Source organism: Ranitomeya imitator, chromosome 5, assembly GCF_032444005.1.
Source record: "Ranitomeya imitator isolate aRanImi1 chromosome 5, aRanImi1.pri, whole genome shotgun sequence".
Lineage (NCBI taxonomy): Eukaryota > Metazoa > Chordata > Amphibia > Anura > Dendrobatidae > Ranitomeya > Ranitomeya imitator.
The window spans coordinates 181,187,169-181,210,154 of NC_091286.1; the positions used below are offsets into that span (position 1 = coordinate 181,187,169).

The window sequence follows — 22,986 nt, forward strand, 5'->3', positions numbered from 1 at the left end:
GTATGATTTTGTGCATAGCTGAATTGCTTGGCCTTGTTTCCATGGCTGCATTTCTTCCTTGAAGATTACTTTTCTTTAGACTTCCCCAAACAGTAGATGGGTGTAGCTTGATCTGGTTTCTATCAGTACTAAGCTGATGACACTGGTGGACATCTTCAGTTTTGAAGCAAAATAAGTCCTGTATATACTCGAGTATAAGCTGAGATTTTCGAGCCCTTTTTTAGGCTAAAAGTGCCCCTCTCTGCTTATACTCGAGTCATTGTCCCAGGGGGTCAGCGGGGGAGGGGGAGTGTCGGCTGTCACATCATACTCACCTGCTCATGGCGCGGTCTTTGCAGGTCCCTGCTTCTCCAATGGTCTCTGGCGCCTGCAGCTCTTCCTGTGTTCAGCAGTTACGTGGTACTGCTCATTAAAGTAATGAATATGGACGCGACTACTCGACTCTATTATGGGGCATAGTATTCTATGGAGCATCTTATGGGGCCATCATTAACCTTTCATGCAGCATTAAATGGGGCATATTTTAATATAGGGCCCATCATGAACTTTATGGAGCATTATATGGGGCTAAGATGCTCCATAGAATATTATGATTCAATATGGATATTCAAAAACACTGATGTCTCAATTAATTTTACTTTTATTGGTATCTATTTTTATTTTTTAAATTTACCAGTAGCTGCTGCTCTTCCCACCCTAAGCTTATACTCGAGTCAATAAGTTTTCCCAGTTTTTTGTGGCAAAATTAGGGGTCTCGGCTTATACTAGGGTCGGCTTATACTCGAGAATATACGGTATATGTCATTTATCTGCTGTACTAAGTTTCCCCTTCATGAGCCTGATTAATGCTACACTTTTAGGTAAGGATTCTGGGATAAGTAGCTTATAAATGTCGCAATATTTTGGTGCTAATCAAGGTACGCTGAAAGTTCACAACATCTGGTTTTATCACGCTATTTGTCCAGTTCCAACAACTCAGGCAGAATTGGGACAAATTTATGACCAGCAGCGTTCTCTATGCTACAAATTATACGAGGGGCGATCCAAAAGTAATGATAATCAATACTAAACACAATGAATATAGTCAAAAAATTTTTTTATTTTTCTACATAGTCTCCTAACAAGTCTATAAATTTAGTCCATCTCTTTTCTAGACTTAGAATTCCCTTCGAAAAAAATTCTTGATCTTGACCCTCAAAAAAATCCTCAACAGCGGTTATCACGTCACTATTGTCGTCAAATTTCTTGCCCCGTAGGTGTTCCTTGAGCCGAGGAAAGAGAAAGAAGTCACTGGGGGCTAGATCTGGCGAATAGGGGGGGGTGTTCCACCAGTTCAAAGCCCGCTTCTTGAATGGTAGCCATGGCAACTGCAGCTTTGTGAGCTGGCGCATTATCTTGGTGAAACGGCACTCCAGTCCGCAGTTTGCCACGCCTTTTCTCCTTGATAGCCTCCCGCAATCTTCTTATTTGTTCTGCGTTGTAGGAGCCTGTAATACTGGCTCCCTTCTCCAAATAGTCCACCATAATAATTCCTTCAGCGTCCCAAAAAATGGACGCCATAACCTTCCCTGCTGAGCTTGACACTTTGAATTTCTTCAGCGTCGGTTTGACGGCTCGTTTCCATCTCATTGATTGATGTTTAGTTTCGGGATCAAAGTGGTGGATCCAGGTCTCGTCCATGGTCAAAAAACGTGACAAAAAATTTTCCTTGTCTGCTTGGAACTTTTCGAGATTTGCTATTGAAATGTCAACTTGTTTCTCCGTTTGCTCGTCGGTTAACATTTTTGGCACCCAACACGTGGAGACCTTTCTCATATGCAATTCTTTTGCAAGGATTCTTTGAATACTGCCATATGAGATCCCTGTGACCTCAGCTACATGCCTGATAGTCACTCTTCGATCTGCCAAATTTTTTCACATTTTCTTCATTGAGGGACGTGGATGGGCATCCTTCACGATGTTCATCTTCCGTCGATGTTCTTCCCAGCTTAAATTTCTTGGCCCAGCTTGCAACTGTGGGATATGGAGGAGAAGAGTCCCCCAATGTTTCCACCAAGTCGCTGTGTATGTCTTTGGTAGTCATTTTTTTCAAGCAGAGGTATTTGATGACACCTCTGAGCTCGTTTTTTTCCATTTTGATGTTCACTCCTCAGCAGTTCATATTCAAATGAATGTAGCTCCCGGGAATCATGGTCTATTTAAGTAATTTTTTTTTTCCTGGACTAGTGGGTACCTAAGAGAGAAAAAAACATTTTATTTTAATTTCTGTGGGCAATAGAAATAACCGATTATCATTACTTTTGGATCGCCCCTCGTACTCCAGCAAGGATTGCTTCTCTTCCTAATGAATCAGGAGTGTCTGACTGCAGCACACATCATCAATATCAGCGTGAACAATTCCAGTCTTGATGAATCAGGGCCATCTGCATCTAGGGTCTTCATTGTTGTCCATTTTGTTGTGTTTTATCAAGAGCTTGAATAGCACAACTTGAATCTCCAGTTTGCTGTGAAATCTTTGCTTGCTGAGACCTTGCTGATGCAGTACAACTACCTTGCATCTTATTGCTTATACTCAGTCTTGCCATGACGTATGACCTGTGACATAAACTCTCTATTACAGCTTAAATTTTGGGGCAGAATTTGAATGTTCTTCACTTGTTTTAAGCATCCTACACAGATGTTTCAGTTAATGAGTGTTTCAACCTTACACTTGAAAATTAACTTCATCACCTGTTTGGAATACTTGTTACTCATACACCTGAATATATTCCTACAAAATCCCTGGCTTTGTAAGTTTACTTAGAAGAACTGATGCTGTTTTAAATTGAAGAGTGGTTACATCAAGTATTTTGATGTAATGTTTATTCTGCACGTTTTTCGACACCTGTCTAAAACCATTGTGCTTTACTGCACTGATATAATCTTCTAATGTTGTTTTTTTTAATTCTTGATATTTTGAAAAGTTGTGGCAAAAAAACAAACAAAACTGGAATAATCACCCACCCTTTTATCTTCTCTACTGATCTTTGATGCATTTATTGTCTAACAATGGTTTGAAATGCATTTGTTACACCACTAACTATGGAGCTGTTAGTAGTTGGAGCAAAACATGTAAATATCTATAATACATTTGGGGTATGTGCACATGTTTAGCACTTGCAGCTGAAATTTCTGCATCAAATTGTTTCAGTTCACTGTAGCTGCAAATGAATGAGATTTCTGAAATCTTCTGCACAATCTGCGTATACTTTTCTTGAAGATTTGTACCATTAAATTAAATTTCCCCCTCCCAAATCTGCATGTCAATTCTTTCAGTGATTTTTGTGAATTATGTTGACTAGGAAAATAGAAAACACTGAAGTATTTTGGTAAGCATTTTCACTGCCAGGAATTCTGGGTTTTTTTGTGCAGAAATTTCTGCTGCATGTGCTGCTAATACTCAACCTGTGCACATACCCTTGTAATAGTCACATTCTGTGCAAAATGACCATTCAGTAACTGTCATGATCACAATAGCATTCATGCATGTTATTTCTTAGATGTATAGATAATTAATTCTATGCCATATATGTTTTTGTTTTTGCCTCTCATTTCAGAGCGCTTTGATCACCACTGTCCCTGGGTGGGGAACTGCGTGGGGAAAAGAAACTACAGATTTTTTTACATGTTCATTTTATCGCTGTCATTTCTGACAGTCTTTATATTTGCATTCGTTATCACGCACATTATACTTCGTAAGTATGCGAGGGAAGCCATATTTTGATTTATTTAGATGTACTTTCATCTCAATTTTCGGTGTATTTTATTTTGCTGCATGTGGAAGCTTGCGTGTTATTTTGGTACCACTATTATAACAGCACTAAGAACAGCAGTTGATTTTTCCAGTCTTATGATTCATTCCATAGCTTCATTAATCTCTGGAAATTAAGTTAAGGAAGTAGAAGTGTATGGGTTTTGCCTTTTTAACTTGTATCCCTCCTGATTAGCGCATTGTGTTTTAAGAATAGACGTGAGCCAGTTGACCTACTTTTCTTTAAAGTACCAATAAAATTTTAATTTATTTTAATGTTTTCTACACCCAACATAAATTACTTGTGAAATTAAGCATTGAGCAGTGTGCATAATGCATAACACACTGCGGGGCTGGGATTCCCAAGCTGGGTTGCCGCACTGGCCGCACAGGCGCAGTCTGCAAGACTGCAGGTGAGGTCAGACAGCCAGAGCTTACTGCGCCTGCACCAGCCAGTACTAAATAGCGCAGGCGCCGGATTTCATGAGAAAACAGCGCCGCCCGGCGCCCCTGAAGATTTGAGTGACGGCAATGTGGCATTTACGGCAGGGGGGTTAAGACCTGCCTCCCTGTCTAAAGAAAGGTATTTTGGCGAAATTATAAAACGCTTTATTTTGGCAATAACTGCACCAAAAACTAAAAGAGCCACCTTGTTAGAATGCAGCATTACTGCTGCACAAGGTGGCTCTTTTAGTTTATAACGGCTGGAGGGGGTGACAGAGGCCCTTTAATGTTAACTTATAGACTATCATGATGCTGACAGTGAATGTGTGCTATATGCCGTGCATCATTTTCGGGTATATACACCTACTTGAAGCGGGCATTAAGACTTACTCCATCTGGGTGTTTGTCTCCAGTAGATGTACACTCCTGAAAATGATGCACGATAGCACCATATGTTCACCCTGTCGGCACCATTATAGTCCATGGCCCTGTCTGCGCATAAGCCAGAATCCCATTTTGCAGGGGTTCGGACTTGAACCCCGATGGGACCAACAAATGGATGCCATAAGGCAGTGTGAAAGCACCCTAAAATACAAACCCTATTTCATGGGCAGCTTAAAAGGCTTGTCTAGTGGGATATAAACTATAAAAAAAAAAAAGTTTATATTTTGTAAATTAGAAACAAAGCAAGCAATACTGTCCTAATCAATGACTTGGACATTTTCAGACTTCTTGTAGCCAAACAATTTGAATGCTTTGCTATTTACTTGCTCTGTTTAGACCACTGAAATCCTGCAGACTGAGGGGAGGAAAGTGTTTTGGGTTAAAGTTGCGTTTTAGCCGTGACACACAACATTCAACCAATAATGGCTATATGTCGCTCTGCATCACATTAAAGTGTTAGTGAATGGGGTTGCTTTACAATTTCCAAAAAGTCGGAACCAGTCGTATCTTTTTTTTTTTTTTTTACTTGCTTTTTGTGGTCCTGATACCTTGCAGTGTCTCTCAATGTGACACAATTCTCTTGCTTTATGCTGCCATGTAGCATACAATGAGCTTTGGCTAAACGACCTGTGTTCATCAAGTCACTGTGTGGCCCCAGCCTCATTCTTGAAAACCATCTTTACCCATTAGTTAGTTTTCTTATCTGTTACCATTTTAAGGTGGTAAATGGCTGAGGATTTGAAATTTCAGTAAAGGGGTTGTCCAGGCTTGGGACTTGTGAATCCTTTGAGCATGATGTGAGCATTTGCTGGGAGCAGGCAATGTTATGACCACAAGCATGAGACTTGCATATATCGGACATATTCCGATCATACATATCTGGCCTCTCAATTTACTTCTATTGAGCGGTGCCATGTATGTCTAGTTGGCACTTGACCGTGTATATGCAAATCACATACTTGCGGCCATGCACCCGCCCACCTTCGACACTAGAGAATCCTAACCGTGTGCACACTGCATTTTGTGAGAATTCGCATGTCTGAAATCATTCATTGCAGACTTGAACTTGTGTTGCCTTTTTAACATTAAGGTTCGGATACGGCTTTAAAGAAGTCTACTACTTGCGATATAACGCAATTTTATTTCCGAGAACAAAATTAAAGGAATAGTATGATTGAATAGTATGATTGCGTACACTTTTTAAAATTTGTATATCTTAAAGATTAAATAGGTATATTGATTAACTATTTATACTCAGATCATCCGTCACCAAGAGGCTTTTAATCATCATCAGTCTGGAATTAGAGAAGCAACACCAAGACAGAGAACCCCTGGAAAATTCACAACACTGCACGGGCGTCCCCACTTTTGCAGGAATCCCAACACTGTACACGTGTACAGGTAGCCCAGTTTATGCTTCTTAGTCATGTCTCTCTGGCCTGATATAGTGACTTGCACTATGTATAACTCTGGTTTCACCCTGCCATTCAAGTGGTTAGCTTTCAAGATGGGATGAAACCGAGAGACCATGGAATCATCAAACAATGGGCAATGAACCCTTAGAATATAAAAGCCACAAGGATTAGATAACTTCACCACAGACAGAGGTTAATTAAACTTTCATGTTTTACAATAACAAATATTTAGGGTATGTACACACGTCATGATTTCTTGCAGACATTTTCCTGACAAAAAACGAACATTTCTGCCAGAAATCCGCATGCGTTTTTACCGTGATTTTACCGCGTTTTTCATGCGTTTTTGGTGCGTTTTTTATGCGTTTTTCCCCCAAATGCATAGAATAGCGGGAAAAACGCAGAAAATTAATGAACATGCTGCTTTTTTTTTACCGCAATGCGTTTTTTTCGCGAAAAAAACGCATCATGTGCACAAATCCTGCAGAATGCATTCTAAATGATAGGATGCATAATGTATGCGTTTTTAATGAGTTTTTATAGCATTTTTACCACGCAAAAACCTGAACGTGTGCACATAGCCAGAGAATCTTAGTTTGTGAGGTAAAGGCATTCAGACAATGAGTAAACAGTCCTTAAGATTGTGTCACTGAGCATGGTCTGTCTGTAAATGTATGACCAGTGATGCTACTTTGTAATCTTCTTGTATGACCAGTGATGCTACTTTGCAATGCACTGAATGCATTCTGTATATTTCAATATGGACTCAGAATAGCCACTTTTATTTTTACACTGCAGAACCCCAAGTCTGGAGAACACCTTTTTAAGGATAAGCTATTCAATATACCTAAAAAGTGCAAAATTACACAAATTAAAAATAATCCATTTGTGGAGCAGCGCGGCAGAAAGTCTTTAAAAGTTGTTTAAATATAATGTAAAGTCACTAATACAGTGGGTACAGAAAGTATTCAGACCCTTTTCAATTTTTCACTTTGTTTCATTGCAGCCGTTTGGTAAATTCAAAAAAGTTCATTTTTTTCTCATTAATGTACACTCTTCACCCCATCTTGACTGAAAAAACAGAAATGTAGACATTTTTGCACATTTGTTAAAAAAGAAAAACTGAAATAACACATGGTCATAAGTATTCAGACCCTTTGCTCAGACACTCATATTTAAGTCACATGCTGTCCATTTCCTTGTGATCCTCCTTGTGATGGTTCTACTCCTTCATTGACGTCCAGCTGTGTTTAATTAAACTGAAAGGACTTGATTTGTAAAGGCACACACGTCTCTGTATAAGATCTCATAGCTCACAGTGGATGTCAGACCAAATAAGAATCATGAGGTCAAAGCAAATGGCCAAGGAGCTCTGAGACAGAATTGTGGCAAGGCTCAAATCTGGCCAAGATTACAAAAGAATTTCTGCACTACTAAAGGTTCCTTATAGCACAGTGGCCTCTATAATTATAATCCTTAAATGGAAGAAGTTTGGGACTACCAGAAGTATTCCTAGACCTGACCGTCGAGCCAAACTGAGCAATTGTGGGGGAGAAGAGCCTTGGTGAGAGAGGTAAAAAAGAATCCCAATATCACTGTGGCTGAGTTCCAGAGATGCAGTTGGGAGATAGTTGACTTTGTGAAACTTTCTACCATCACTGCAGCCCTCCACCAATCGGGTCTTTATGGCAGAGTGGCCCAATGGAAGCCTCTCCTCAGTGCAAGATATATGAAAGCCTGCATAGTTTGATAAAAAAAAAAAACATGAAGGACTCCCAGACTATGAGAAATAATATTCTCTGGTCTGAGATGAAGATAGACCTTTTTGATAAGTCTAAGCGGCATGTGTGGAGAAAACCAGGCTCTGCTCATCACCTGCCCAATACAATCCCAACAGTGAAACATGGTGGTGACAGCATCATGCTATGGGGATGTTTTTCAGTTGCAGGAACAGGGAGACTGGTTGCCATTGAAGGAAACCTGAATGTGGCCAAGTGCAGAGAGATCCTAGATGAAAACCTCTTCCAGAGTGCTTTGGACCTCAGTCTTGGCCGAAAATATTTTATTTGTCAAAACCCCTTCATGTTGAAGTGAAGATGCTGTTAGATGAAGATGATGAAGACGCCACACTGTATGAGGATTTAGGAGAAGGTGAGAGTGATTCTCATGATGAGGTGGAAGTATATGAAATTGATTCAAAAACAGAGCAAGTTGAGGAGAGTGATGAGGATGACGATATAGAAACATATAAGGGAAGAGATAAAAGTAAATGGAGCAAACTAAATGCAGGGAGCCTCAAAACATTCTCCTTCACCTTCCTACGGTTAAAGTAACAGCAAGGACTGCTAAAACTGCACCCGAATGCTGGAATAGTTTATTCACAGATGACATTCTGGACTCTATGGCCACATACACAAATCAATATATAGATATTATAAAGGACAAGTTAATCTGCAAAAGAATCAAGCCCACAGGTGAAATAGAACTGACGGGTGGCTGTTTTTGGGTTTGTTATACCTTTTGTAGGAGCTTATAGGGCAAATTGCCAAAGTTTGGAGGAAATTGGGGTATAGATGGTTATGGAATAGAAAAATTTGGTATGTAAAAAGATTCTAATTCGTTGGCTTCAGTTTGACGACAGAACTATCCGAACCCAACGTAAAACATATGACCGGCTTGCTCTGATTCGTGATTTATTCTACAAATTTGTTGAAAACTGTAAGAAAATATGTTACCCTGGGGAGAATGTTACTATTGATAAAATACTCCCTGATTTTCGTGGCAGATGTGCATTTTGTCATTATATTCCCTCAAGACTAGCAAATACCGAAAATGTATGCCCTTGTTGATGCCAGGAAGACCTAATCCAACCTTGAAATTTTTGCAGGACAACAGCCAGAAGGTTAGCAACAAACTCAGTGATGATGTGAAAAGAATGGCTTAGCCCTTATTTGGATCGAGTCACAATAGAACAGCAGACAGTTGGTTTTCAAATTGTGATCTGATTATCTGAAAATGTAGAATCTTTCATATGTAGGTACTGTATGAAAAAATAAAAAAAATTGCCTCCACAGTTTGTAAATGCGAAAGAGAGAAAAGAGAACAGCAGTATCTTTGCATTCAATAATGGCAAGATTTTAGTTTCATATGTACCGTGCAAAAAGAAAAATGTAATTCTTGTCTCAATGCATCATAATGATGATGACATCGATCCTTGGTCTAAGGCACAAAAAAATCACGGAAATAATTACATTATATAATGCAACCAAATGGTGTGTTGATACAGCCGATCAGATGTGCTCAACTTTCAGCGTTAGCAGAATCTCCAGGCATTGACCAATGGTCATATTTTTCATTATGTTGAATTTGGGTGGTATAAATTCACAAGCGATTTACCTAGAAAACCAGCTTCAATCACTTTGTAGAAGAGCCTACCTGAAAAAATTGGCCCATGAACTAGTGCTTGGAGAGCTATGCAGAAGTATGAAAACTTTTTCGGCTCAAAAGATTCCGCCCAGACGATGATAGTGAAAATCCACTTCTACCACCTACTCCAAAAGGAAATGCACCACCTGCACCATGGAAAGCTGACACAGAAGGCTTTCTAATTATGAATGTCACAAACGTCATAATGCAAACTGCCTGACACGTGCAAAAATGATGTGCAATTCTTGCTCTTTACTCTGCAAATGTGTGTTTTTCTGGTGAACCTTTAACATCTAATTCTGTATGAACATGTGTCTAATATTATTTTAGATACCTTTAAAATTAAGCTTTTTCCAATATACACTGCTCGAAAAAATAAAGGGAACACTTAAACAGCAGAATATAAATCCAAGTAAATCAAGCTTCTGTGAAATCAAACTGTCCACTTAGGAATCAACACTGTTTGACAATCAATTTCACATGCTGTTGTGCAAATGGAATAGACAACAGATGGAAGCTATTGGCAATTATCAAGACACACTAAATAAAGGAGTGGTTCTGCAGGTGGGGACCACAGACCACACCTCAGTACCAATGCTTTCTGGCTGATGTTTTGGTCACTTTTGAATGTTGGTTGTGCTTTCACACTCGTAGCATGAGACGGACTCTACAACCCACACAAGTGGCTCAGGTAGTGCAGCTCATCCAGAATGGCACATCAATGCGAGCTGTAGCAAGAAGGTTGCTGTCTGTCAGCGTAGTGTCCAGAGGCTGGAGGCACTACCAGGAGACAGGCCAGTACACCAGGAGACGTGGAGGGGGCCGTAGGAGGGCAACAACCCAGCACCAGGACCTCTACCTTAGCCTTTGTGCAAGGAGGAACAGGGGGAGCACTGCCAGAGCCCTGCAAAATGACCTCCAGCAGGCCACAAATGTGCATGTGTCTGCACAAACTGTTACAAACTGACTCCATGAGGATGGTCTGAGTGCCCGTCGTCCACAGATGGGGTTTGTGCTCACAGCCCAACACCGTGCAGGACACTTGGCATTTACCACAGAACACCAGGATTGGCAAATACGCCTCTGGCGCCCTGTGCTCTTCACAGATGACAGCAGGTTCACACTGAGCAAATGTGACAGACGTGACAGAGTCTGGAGATGTCATGGAGAGCGATCTGCTGCCTGCAACATCATGCATGACTGGTTTGGCAGTGGGTCAGTAATGGTGTGGAGTGACATTTTTTTGGAGGGCTGCACAATCCTCCATGTGCTTGCCAGAGGTAGCCTGACTGCCATTAGTTACCAAGATGAGATCCTCAGACCCCTTGTGAGACCATATGCTGGTGCGGTTGGCCCTGGGTTCCTCCTAATGCAGGACAATGCCAGACCTCATGTGGCTGGAGTGTCAGCAGTTCCTGCAAGATGAAGGCATTGAAGCTATGGACTGGCCCGCCCGTTCCCTAGACCTGAATCCGATTGAACACATCTGGGACATCATGTCTAGTACCATCCACCAACGTCACGTTGCACCACAGACTGTCCAGGAGTTGGCGGATACTTTAGTCCAGGTCTGGGAGGAGATCCCTCAGGAGACCATTCACCACCTCATCAGGAACATGCCCAGGCGTTGTAGGGAGCCATTTCCACTGACGTTGGATCAGCCTGTAACTTCATTTTCCCTTTGATTTTGAGCATCATTCCAACTCCAGGCCTCCATAGGATATTAGTTGTGATTCACGTCATTTTTAGGTTTTATTGTTCTATACACATTCCACTATGTAATTAATAAAGATTTACAACAGGAATATTTCATTCATTGATATCTAGGATGTGGGATTTTAGTGTTCCCTTTATTTTTTTGAGCAGTGTATTTACTTTTTAATGTGTTGAAAACTGGGGGATATTTGGCGGGAGTTGTGAATGTACTTTTAGAGTTATTACTTTAATGGTAAATAAATGGCTTTTTATTTACTTATTACTTCCCTATGAAGGTCACTGATCACTTTTAGAGCACTGAAATTGAGAAAATTAGATAATCTAGGTATTTTATTAGCCTGCACTTGACAGGTGCATTGTACCTGAACTCGTTAGTGAAGACATTGTTCCAGACTGAGAGGGTTAAAGTAAAGAGAGAAAGGGAAGATACTAGGCAAAATGGAGCATTACAATGATGGCAGACTACTGTTAGATGTTTCAGAGAGACATTCCAGATGCTACTCACAAGAGTAAATGTACCAAGAGGAGCCTCACATGAAAAAAAATCTATTTTAGTGACTTTTAGTGAGCTCTTTTCAGTTCAAAAATGATTTTCATGAAAAAATTTTAATAAATTAATTTTATAAGTGTTTATTTTGCAGTATTGCCTTTTTTAACATAGTTACCCAAATTGTCAGGAAACGTAATGTTCTATGACCAAAAGGAGATAATTTTCGGATCCAGTGCACCAAAAAGCCTAAAGATTTCATGGAATAACCAAAACATTTCTTGAAAATATATTTTTTTTTGCAGACCTGTGTTATGGGTATCGCTTTCCCATCATCCTGATAGACTGAGAATATTACTTTTCCATCACCCTGGCAGGCTGTAAGACACACGTTCCCATCACCCTGACAGAGAATCATAGCATTTTAGTGTTTGAAGGAACCTCAAGGGTCATCAAGTCCAACCCCTTACTTAATGCAGCGTAGGATTCACTAAACCATCTCAGACAGATGTCTGTCCAGCTTCTTTGAAGACTACTGTTGAAGGAGAATTCACCACCTCTCCTGGCAGCCTGTTCCACTCATTGATCACCCTCAGTGTTTTTTTCTTCTTTTTTCTTGATCATTGCACTGCAATGTATAGTACATGTGATAGAATGATTGCAGTTTCAATTCCCTTAATAAGGCCGGAGTCACACTACAGTGAGATATGGCCGAGTCTCGCTGGTTAAAAGCAAGCTCTGGCACCAGCACTCTGGAGCGGAGCATGCAGCTCCATGTATTGCTGTGCGGCCGCACGCTCCGCTCTGGAGTGCCGGTGCCAGAGCTTGGTTTTAACCAGCGAGACTGACGTATCTCGCTGTGTGTGATCCCAGCCTAAGGCTAACAAATACAGTATAAAGTGATTTTTTTAAAAAAAATATGACAAAAAAAAAACTTTCAAATCGCCTTCCTTTTGGTCCAAAAAAAATCCATTTGGTATTGCTGCATTTTAAAAAGTCCGATTTATCAAATTCTAAAATTGATTAATCCAATCCTTAAAAGCGTAGCAAGAAAAAGAACTCCAGAATTGTGTTTCAGCCACCACAACATTGCGATAAAATGCAATGGGAGACGATCAAAACATCGTATTTAGGGGTGTGGCTTGGCTGCTCACCAAAATGGCTGCTTGAGACAAAGCACTGTCTTGCCCTGAGCTGCTATAGCGGTATTTCCAGTGCCACTATCACATATTTGATCTTCCCTTGTAACTTATCGGCCGGTATGATGACCCAAGGGAAAAGAAACCAGAAGTGTCATGGAGAACTAGTTTTACTTCCTGGATGACCGATGCAAAAGTAGCACTGATACCAAAGTAGAGAAACACATTCCTCCGAGATGGAAGTCCAGCAGCGACATGGACCTCCCCGATGGGATCAAGATCGCCTGTGGTGAGTACAGCATCATAAGGATCTCCCGCACGGCAAAATCAATCGCCGGGATCCTCCTCAAGTCCCTTGGCAGAGGAAAATATAGTTCCAAGTGAAAATGTAGTGTCAGACAGGGGGATTTCGCTTCAGGGTATGTGCACACGTCCGGATTTCTTGCAGAAATTTCCTGAAGAAAACCGGAAATTTTCTGCAAGAAATCCGCATTTTTTTTTTGCGGTTTTCTTAGCATTTTGCAAGCGAAATTAGCTTGCAGAATGCTAAAGTTTTCCAAGCGATCTGTAGCATCGCTTGGAAAACTGACAGGTTGGTCACACTTGTCAAACATAGTGTTTGACAAGTGTGACCAACTTTTTACTATAGATGCTGCCTATGCCGCATCTATAGTAAAAAATAGAATGTTTAAAAATAATAAAAAAAATTAAAAAAATGGTTATACTCACCCTGCAGACAGCCGATCTCCTCAGCGGCCTATAGATGATGTGTGTGTGCAGGACCTTCGATGACGTCGCGGTCACGTGAGCGGTCACGTGACCAATCACAGGACCGCGATGTCATCGTAGGTCCTTCACACAGACCATCTATAGGAACAGAAGCGGCAGCATGCACCGCTGAGAGGCGGGAAGACAGCGGGGCCAGCAGAGGGTAAGTATATGACTATTTTTTATTTTAATTCTTTTTTTTTTTTACTAATTATATGGTGCCCAGTCCGTGGAGGAGAGTCTCCTCTCCTCCACCCTGGGTACCAACCGCACATAATCTGCTTACTTCCCGCATGGTGTGCACAGCCCCATGCGGAAAGTAAGCAGATCAATGCATTCCTAGGTGTGTGGAATCCCCGCAATTCCGCATTTTTAATGAACATGTTGCTTTTTTTTCCGCAATGCGATTTTTTTTCGCGGAAAAAAGACATTTGCACTAGAAATGCGGAATATACTGTAATTAGTAGAAGGCATATGTAAGCGTTTTTTTCGCGTTTTTATCACGTTTTTATAGCGAAAAAACGCGAAAAGCCCAGCTAAACAGAAACAGATGCTGGGAGAAGAGTTGGACAATACAGCAAGTGGTGGGTTTATTACTCGCCTCAGCTTGCTCAGTTTTCCACAACTGATAAGCCAGCATCTGAAACTTTATTAAGACATGTTAATGGAATTAAATTGTTCTATACAAAAATACTTAGGTAACTTGCTCTTATCAGTTAAAAGCTTTACTAAAAAAACTGGATAAAAGGGTTTCACATATAGAACAAAAAATGGGAGACTTTTCTAACTCTTATAAAAATCTGTAATTGATGCCCACAATGAGCTGCAAGATGAGCTGAAATATATACAAACTAAATTGGTAGACATGGAGGATCACTCCCGCAGAAGAACTTACTCCCTTTCGGGGTCACTGAAGTTTTCGGTTTCCCAGATCTAGTAGGTCCTTGCTGCCCTAATAATCAGTTATATATATGTTAAGATTATTGTTCTGCTTTATTCTGTTTTTGTCCTTTCTTTATTTCTTACACCTACATTTAGTTTGTGAGCCCTCTCCTCCTGTTTTAATTTTTTTGTTTAAACCTTTAATGTTTAAACCAGGGATTCAAGCTTCAGGAGGCTAATTTGCATATTCCAGGTGCCTTCTGGGAGAAGCGAAGTCTCCCTAAGCTAGAAGATCGTTGGGTACAGCCGGGACCAGCTGCTTCGAAAGCATCACCAAACCAGGGATTCAAGCTTCAGGAGGCTAATTTGCATATTCCAGGTGCCTTCTGGGAGAAGCGAAGTCTCCCTAAGCTAGAAGATCGTTGGGTACAGCCGGGACCAGCTGCTTCGAAAGCATCACCAAACCAGGGATTCAAGCTTCAGGAGGCTAATTTGCATATTCCAGGTGCCTTCTGGGAGAAGCGAAGTCTCCCTAAGCTAGAAGATCGTTGGGTACAGCCGGGACCAGCTGCTTCGAAAGCATCACCAAACCAGGGATTCAAGCTTCAGGAGGCTAATTTGCATATTCCAGGTGCCTTCTGGGAGAAGCGAAGTCTCCCTAAGCTAGAAGATCGTTGGGTACAGCACTAGGTGCCGCCAGAGATCTAAGTTTGTAAAATGCAGGTCTATTAGATGATATGCTGATAAATTGATTTCCAGTATTAATATAATAAAGGCACAATAATGACCTGATGTGAGACAATGGCAAAGTGACTGCAGCGCTTCTTCAGAAAAAAAAAAAAAAATTCGGCGCACAAATTTTTGCCTGTAGGACATTATTGCAAGAGAGCTTGGCTGAGTAGATTACACAAGAAGGAAAACACACAGCAAGTCAGCAGGATCTAGGAGCAACATGGCAGATGTGACAACCTACATGGTGAGCTGCAGCATGTGCTACATGTTCACAGATCGACCAGAAGAAGAATCCAATTTCACCTGTCAGAAGTGTAGACTAGTGGCCCTTTTAGAAGAAAAGGTGCGGGGTCTGGAAGAAAGAATAGCAACTTTGAAACTCATCAAAGAGAATGAAGACTTTCTAGACAGAACAGAAGCATCTCTACTGGTCACAGAAGGTGCAAAAAGTGTCAGAGAACCTCCAAAAGCAGATGAGTGGAAGCATGTGACCAAAAGAAGCAAGAAGACCATGGAGAAATCACCAACCACACAACTGAAGAACCGATATCAAATCTTTGTAGAGGATGAAGATGGCACACCTAAGAATGAAGCAATACCAGCAAGCAAAAAAGAAAAGGGCACACAGCAACAAGTGACAGCAAAAAGTACAGCCAAGAAGCAACGAAGAGTGGTGGTGGTGGGAGACTCACTACTGAGAGGCACCGAAGCAGCCATCTGCAGACCGGACATAACTGCAAGAGAAGTATGCTGCCTTCCAGGTGCGATGATCAAGGATGTGACCGATAGGATACCAAAGCTCTTCAGCTCCAAGGACGTCCACCCATTTCTTCTGATACATGTTGGCACCAATGACACGGCAAGGAAGGACCTACCGACAATCTGCAAGGACTTTGAAGAGTTGGGGAAGAAAGTAAAGGAACTGGATGCACAGGTAGTTTTTTCTTCTATCCTTCCAGTAGACGGGCATGGCACCAGGAGATGGAACAGGATCCTTGATGCAAACAACTGGCTAAGACGATGGTGCAGACAACAAGGATTTGGATTCCTGGACCACGGTGTGAATTACTGGTATGATGGACTCCTCGCCAGAGACGGACTACACCTCAACAAACCTGGGAAACACACATTCGCCAGAAGACTCGCTACACTCATCAGGAGGGCGTTAAACTAGAAGAAGAGGGGACGGGAAGAAAAACATTAGACTCGAACAAAGACGACCCAGGAAAACATACTCAGAAGGGAGGTAAGAACATTTCTAAAACAATCCACAGTGAGGAGATTGGAACAAAACAAAATCCTCTAAACTGCATGCTCGCAAACGCCAGAAGCCTGACAAACAAGATGGAAGAACTAGAAGCAGAAATATCTACAGGTAACTTTGACATAGTGGGAATAACCGAGACATGGTTAGATGAAAGCTATGACTGGGCAGTTAACTTACAGGGTTACAGTCTGTTTAGAAAGGATCGTAAAAATCGGAGAGGAGGAGGGGGTTGTCTCTATGTAAAGTCTTGTCTAAAGTCCACTTTAAGGGAGGATATTAGCGAAGGGAATGAGGATGTCGAGTCCATATGGGTTGAAATTCATGGAGGGAAAAATGGTAACAAAATTCTCATTGGGGTCTGTTACAAACCCCCAAATATAACAGAAAGCATGGAAAGTCTACTTCTAAAGCAGATAGATGAAGCTGCAACCCATAATGAGGTCCTGGTTATGGGGGACTTTAACTACCCGGATATTAACTGGGAAACAGAAACCTGTGAAACCCATAAAGGCAACAGGTTTCTGCTAATAACCAAGAAAAATTATCTTTCACAATTGGTGCAGAATCCAACCAGAGGAGCAGCACTTTTAGACCTAATACTATCTAATAGACCTGACAGAATAACAAATCTGCAGGTGGTTGGGCATTTAGGAAATAGCGACCACAATATTGTGCAGTTTCACCTGTCTTTCACTAGGGGGACTTGTCAGGGAGTCACAAAAACATTGAACTTTAGGAAGGCAAAGTTTGAACAGCTTAGAGATGCCCTTAATCTGGTAGACTGGGACAATATCCTCAGAAATGAGAATACAGATAATAAATGGGAAATGTTTAAGAACATCCTAAATAGGCAGTGTAAGCGGTTTATACCTTGTGGGAATAAAAGGACTAGAAATAGGAAAAACCCAATGTGGCTAAACAAAGAAGTAAGACAGGCAATTAACAGTAAAAAGAAAGCATTTGCACTACTAAAGCAGGATGGCACCATTGAAGCTCTAAAAAACTATAGGGAGAAAAATACTTTATCTAAAAAACTAATTAAAGCTGCCAAAAAGGAAACAGAGAAGCACATTGCTAAGGAGAGTAAAACTAATCCCAAACTGTTCTTCAACTATATCAATAGTAAAAGAATAAAAACTGAAAATGTAGGCCCCTTAAAAAATAGTGAGGAAAGAATGGTTGTAGATGACGAGGAAAAAGCTAACATATTAAACACCTTCTTCTCCACGGTATTCACGGTGGAAAATGAAATGCTAGGTGAAATCCCAAGAAACAATGAAAACCCTATATTAAGGGTCACCAATCTAACCCAAGAAGAGGTGCGAAACCGGCTAAATAAGATTAAAATAGATAAATCTCCGGGTCCGGATGGCATACACCCACGAGTACTAAGAGAACTAAGTAATGTAATAGATAAACCATTATTTCTTATTTTTAGTGACTCTATAGCGACAGGGTCTGTTCCGCAGGACTGGCGCATAGCAAATGTGGTGCCAATATTCAAAAAGGGCTCTAAAAGTGAACCTGGAAATTATAGGCCAGTAAGTCTAACCTCTATTGTTGGTAAAATATTTGAAGGGTTTCTGAGGGATGTTATTCTGGATTATCTCAATGAGAATAACTGTTTAACTCCATATCAGCATGGGTTTATGAGAAATCGCTCCTGTCAAACCAATCTAATCAGTTTTTATGAAGAGGTAAGCTATAGACTGGACCACGGTGAGTCATTGGACGTGGTATATCTCGATTTTTCCAAAGCGTTTGATACCGTGCCGCACAAGAGGTTGGTACACAAAATGAGAATGCTTGGTCTGGGGGAAAATGTGTGTAAATGGGTTAGTAACTGGCTTAGTGATAGAAAGCAGAGGGTGGTTATAAATGGTATAGTCTCTAACTGGGTCGCTGTGACAAGTGGGGTACCGCAGGGGTCAGTATTGGGACCTGTTCTCTTCAACATATTCATTAATGATCTGGTAGAAGGTTTACACAGTAAAATATCGATATTTGCAGATGATACAAAACTATGTAAAGCAGTTAATACAAGAGAAGATAGTATTCTGCTACAGATGGATCTGGATAAGTTGGAAACTTGGGCTGAAAGGTGGCAGATGAGGTTTAACAATGATAAATGTAAGGTTATACACATGGGAAGAGGGAATCAATATCACCATTACACACTGAACGGGAAACCACTGGGTAAATCTGACAGGGAGAAGGACTTGGGGATCCTAGTTAATGATAAACTTACCTGGAGCAGCCAGTGCCAGGCAGCAGCTGCCAAGGCAAACAGGATCATGGGGTGCATTAAAAGAGGTCTGGATACACATGATGAGAGCATTATACTGCCTCTGTACAAATCCCTAGTTAGACCGCACATGGAGTACTGTGTCCAGTTTTGGGCACCGGTGCTCAGGAAGGATATAATGGAACTAGAGAGAGTACAAAGGAGGGCAACAAAATTAATAAAGGGGATGGGAGAACTACAATACCCAGATAGATTAGCGAAATTAGGATTATTTAGTCTAGAAAAAAGACGACTGAGGGGCGATCTAATAACCATGTATAAGTATATAAGGGGACAATACAAATATCTCGCTGAGGATCTGTTTATACCAAGGAAGGTGACGGGCACAAGGGGGCATTCTTTGCGTCTGGAGGAGAGAAGGTTTTTCCACCAACATAGAAGAGGATTCTTTACTGTTAGGGCAGTGAGAATCTGGAATTGCTTGCCTGAGGAGGTGGTGATGGCGAACTCAGTCGAGGGGTTCAAGAGAGGCCTGGATGTCTTCCTGGAGCAGAACAATATTGTATCATACAATTATTAGGTTCTGTAGAAGGACGTAGATCTGGGTATTTATTATGATGGAATATAGGCTGAACTGGATGGACAAATGTCTTTTTTTCGGCCTTACTAACTATGTTACTATGTTACTATGTATAGCGCCCCCTGGCATCAGAAAATCTCCTGGGTCTGGGCTGCTTCGGGTAGCTGAGACCCCTGAGAACACGATTTGGGTTAGTTTTTACCATCCCCAGTGTTGTGATCGCCATTATTCACCGAATAACGCCAACTGGAAAAAATAAGTTCCCCGAGACCCCCCAGTACCTTCGGTGTCCCTGGACTTTCCGGCTCTGTTACCAGCCCTCGGCATCTTCCGGAAAGAAAAAGGCGGGCGCATGCGCAGTGTACCTGCCGAAATCTGCAACCCAGCAACAATAGATTTTTCCTGTTGGTTTATTTTGATCTCTGTGATAAACCCTATCATAGTAATCAGAATAAAAATATTAAGTCAAACCCCCTTTTTCAGCCCCATTAGGTAAAAATAATAAAATAAATAAATGTATGGGGTTGGGCATAGAGTTGGTTGGGTTTGGGATAGGGTTGGGGTTTGAGTTAGAATTGTGGGGTTCCACTGCTTAGGTACATCAAGGGGTCTCCAAACGTGACCTGACACCCACCGTTGATTCCAGACAATTTTGGATTAAAAAAAACGGTGCTCCATCCCTTCTGAACCTTGCCATGCGCCGAAACAGTTGCTTTCCCCCCCTCTTACGGGGTATCTGCGTACTCATGAGAAATTGCACAACAGATTTTGTGGTCCATTTTCTCCTGATACCCTTGTGAAAATTAAAAAAAAGTGGTTCCAAAGTAAATTTTCATTTTTTTCCCTTTCACATTGCTTTAGTTCTTGTGAAGTACCTGAAGAGATAACTCTCTTCAAATGTGAGGCAGACCCTAAAAAATGTTTTTGTAAAATTTTTGGTGGAAAAATGAAAAATCACTGGTCGACATTTGTCCCTTATAGCGTCCCCACGAAAAAAAATGTTTCCAAAATTGTGCTGATGTAAAGTTGACTTGTGGGAAATATTTATTAACTGTTTTGTGTGACACCACTCTCTGATTTAACTATACAAATTATAATTTTTTTTCATAAATAAACGCAAGTTATATCACAGAAATTTTACCACTAACATGAAGTACAATATGCCACAAATAGACACTCAGAATAAGTGGGATACGTTGAAGTGTTCCACAGTTATAACCAGTAGCGTAGCTACTGGAGGGGCAGAGAGGGGGCCGTCGCCCCGGGCCCTGTCACATGAAGGGGCCCACTGGGAGCCAGGGCGAGCCCACTTCTGTGACGAGGTAGAACACACACATAGGAGCAAAGCAGTATGTCTGCTCCCGTCTGACAGGGACTCTGCACGCTGCTAGCACAGTGGCCGGCTGCAGAGTCTCCCTCCTGCAGTGAATGGTATTGCCTGTCTTTTCCTGGGCTGCAGCTCTGAATCTTGACTCTGTGCAGTGTGCACGCTGGGTCCTAGTGCCATTTCACTGACACAGAGACACTTCCTGGTCCTGCCTGCAAACTTCATCAGTAAGTGAGGATGGAACTTATTAGCTTTACTAAATTCAGGTATGTCACTGTGAGGTGAATGTGAGACCATTGGGGTATTGTGGGAGAGGGGAGACAGGGTACTGGGGGGTGAATGTGAGGCAATGGGGGTATTGTGGGGGAGGGGAGACGGTACTGGGGGTGAATGTGAGACCATTGGGGTATTGTAGGGGCTGAAAGTAGGTGAGGGAGAACAGGGTACTGGGGGGTGAATCTTAGACCATGGGGGTATTGTGGGAGAGGGGAGACAGGGCACTGGGGGGTGAATGTGAGGAAATGGGGGTTATGTGGGAGAGGGGAGACCGGGCACTGGAGGGTGAATGTGAGACCATGGGGGTAATGTGGGGGAGGGGAGACAGGGCACTGGAGGGTGAATGTGAGACCATGGGGGTAATGTGGGGAAGGGGAGACAGGGCACTGGAGGGTGAATGTGAGGCCATGGGGGTATTGTGGGGGAGGGGAGACAGGGCACTGGAGGGTGAATGTGAGACCATGGGGGTGTTGTGGGTGAGGTGAGGACAGGGCACTGAGGGGGTGGATGTGAGGTGATGGGGGTATTGTTGGGGCTGAAATGGGGGAGGGGGACAGGGCACTGGGGGCTGAATATTATGTTTTACGTTATTTTATTATATGTACTCCCATCACATGTAATATTTGCTGTCTGGGGGGGGGGCTTTTACGTTATGTACCACTTGGGTCTTTTATGAGTATTAGTATAAGAATTCCCATACAGTAACCATGAGCTGCATCACATTTACAGCACCACTCCAGTATTTTTTTTTATTTCACTGCTGGAGCGGAGCTGAAAATCCAAGTCCCCTGCCCTCTGTCTGATACTCATCTTCAGGGGTTTTCATTGGTTTTCACCTCGGCTCCGTCTCCTGCAGTGTTTCATGGAGTGGTGCAGAGGTCACTAATCATGTAAGTCTATGGGAACCTCGTTCTGGTATGTTCCTCGCTCTCATAGTCTTACATTGAGCGCTTGTGACATAGCTTCTCACTTCTGGCCAGTCAGAAGCTACGCTCACAAGTTTGAGCCGCCACACTGCAGCAGTGCCACAAAATAGTGCGCTTAAAGCACTATTCCAGCGGTAGAAAAAAAACCCTGCTAGAGAGGTTAATAATAAGCAATTTTTTACTATAAAGTTGATAAAGGCTTGGAATAAATGTCTGCAGTCACTTTATATGACTGCAGACTGCCAAATCATGATCGGGTGCTGCGGGCCCATCATATTGTGTATAAGGGAGCTGCGGGCCCATCACACTGTGTACAAGGGAGCTGCGGGCCCATCATACTGTGTACAAGGGAGCTGCGGGCCCATCATACGGTGTACAAGGGAGCTGCGGGCCCATCATACTGTGTACACGGGAGCTGCGGGTCCATCATACTGTGTATAAGGGAGCTGTGGGCCTATCATACTATGTATAAAGGAACCTCGGGCCCATCATATTGTGTATAAGGAAGCTGCAGGCCCATCATACTGTGTATAAGAGAGCTGTGGGCCAATCATACTGTGTATAAGAAAGCTGTGCACACATCATACTGTGTATAAGGGAGCTGCGGGCCCATCATACTGTGTATACGGGAGCTGCGGGCCCATCATACTGTGTATACGGGAGCTGCGGGCCCATCATACTGTGTATAAGGGAGCTGCAGGTCCATCATACTGTGTATAAGGGAGCTGTGGGCCAATCATACTGTATAAGGGAGCTGCGGGCCCATCATACTGTGTATAGGGGACCTGCGTGCTATCATACTGTGTATAAGGGAGCTGTGGGCCAATCATACTGTGTATAAGAGAGCTGTGGGCCAATCATACTGTGTATAAGGGAGCTGTGGGCCCATCATACTGTGTATAGGGGACCTGCGGGCTATCATACTGTGTATAAGGGAGCTGTGGGCCAATCATACTGTGTATTTGGGAGCTGCGGGCCAATCATACTGTGTATACGGGAGCTGTGGGCCAATCATACTGTGTATAAGGGAGCTGCGGGCCAGTCATACTGTGTATAAGGGACCTGTGGGCCCACCATACTTTGTATAGTGAACTTTGAAGGCATTAAATTGTGCATATGAGA

At 42.1% G+C, this 22,986-nt stretch overlaps 1 protein-coding gene across 17 annotated transcripts in view; it reads left to right on the forward strand.

Moving 5' to 3' along the window:
* ZDHHC14 (zinc finger DHHC-type palmitoyltransferase 14) overlaps positions 1 to 22,986 on the forward strand; it is a 650,690-nt gene that overhangs the window by 201,093 nt on the left and 426,611 nt on the right. For 15 of the 17 annotated variants that reach the window (XR_011321957.1, XR_011321956.1, XR_011321955.1 and 12 more), the window contains one exon: positions 3,597 to 3,734. The exons of the other annotated variants lie outside the window; for them this stretch is intronic. Coding sequence is in view for 12 of the 15 variants with exons in the window: in XM_069769386.1 (XP_069625487.1) it covers positions 3,597 to 3,734 (138 nt within the window). In the remaining 3 variants the exon portion in view is untranslated. The remainder of the gene's footprint in view (positions 1 to 3,596; positions 3,735 to 22,986) is intronic. 17 annotated transcript variants of the gene reach the window in all.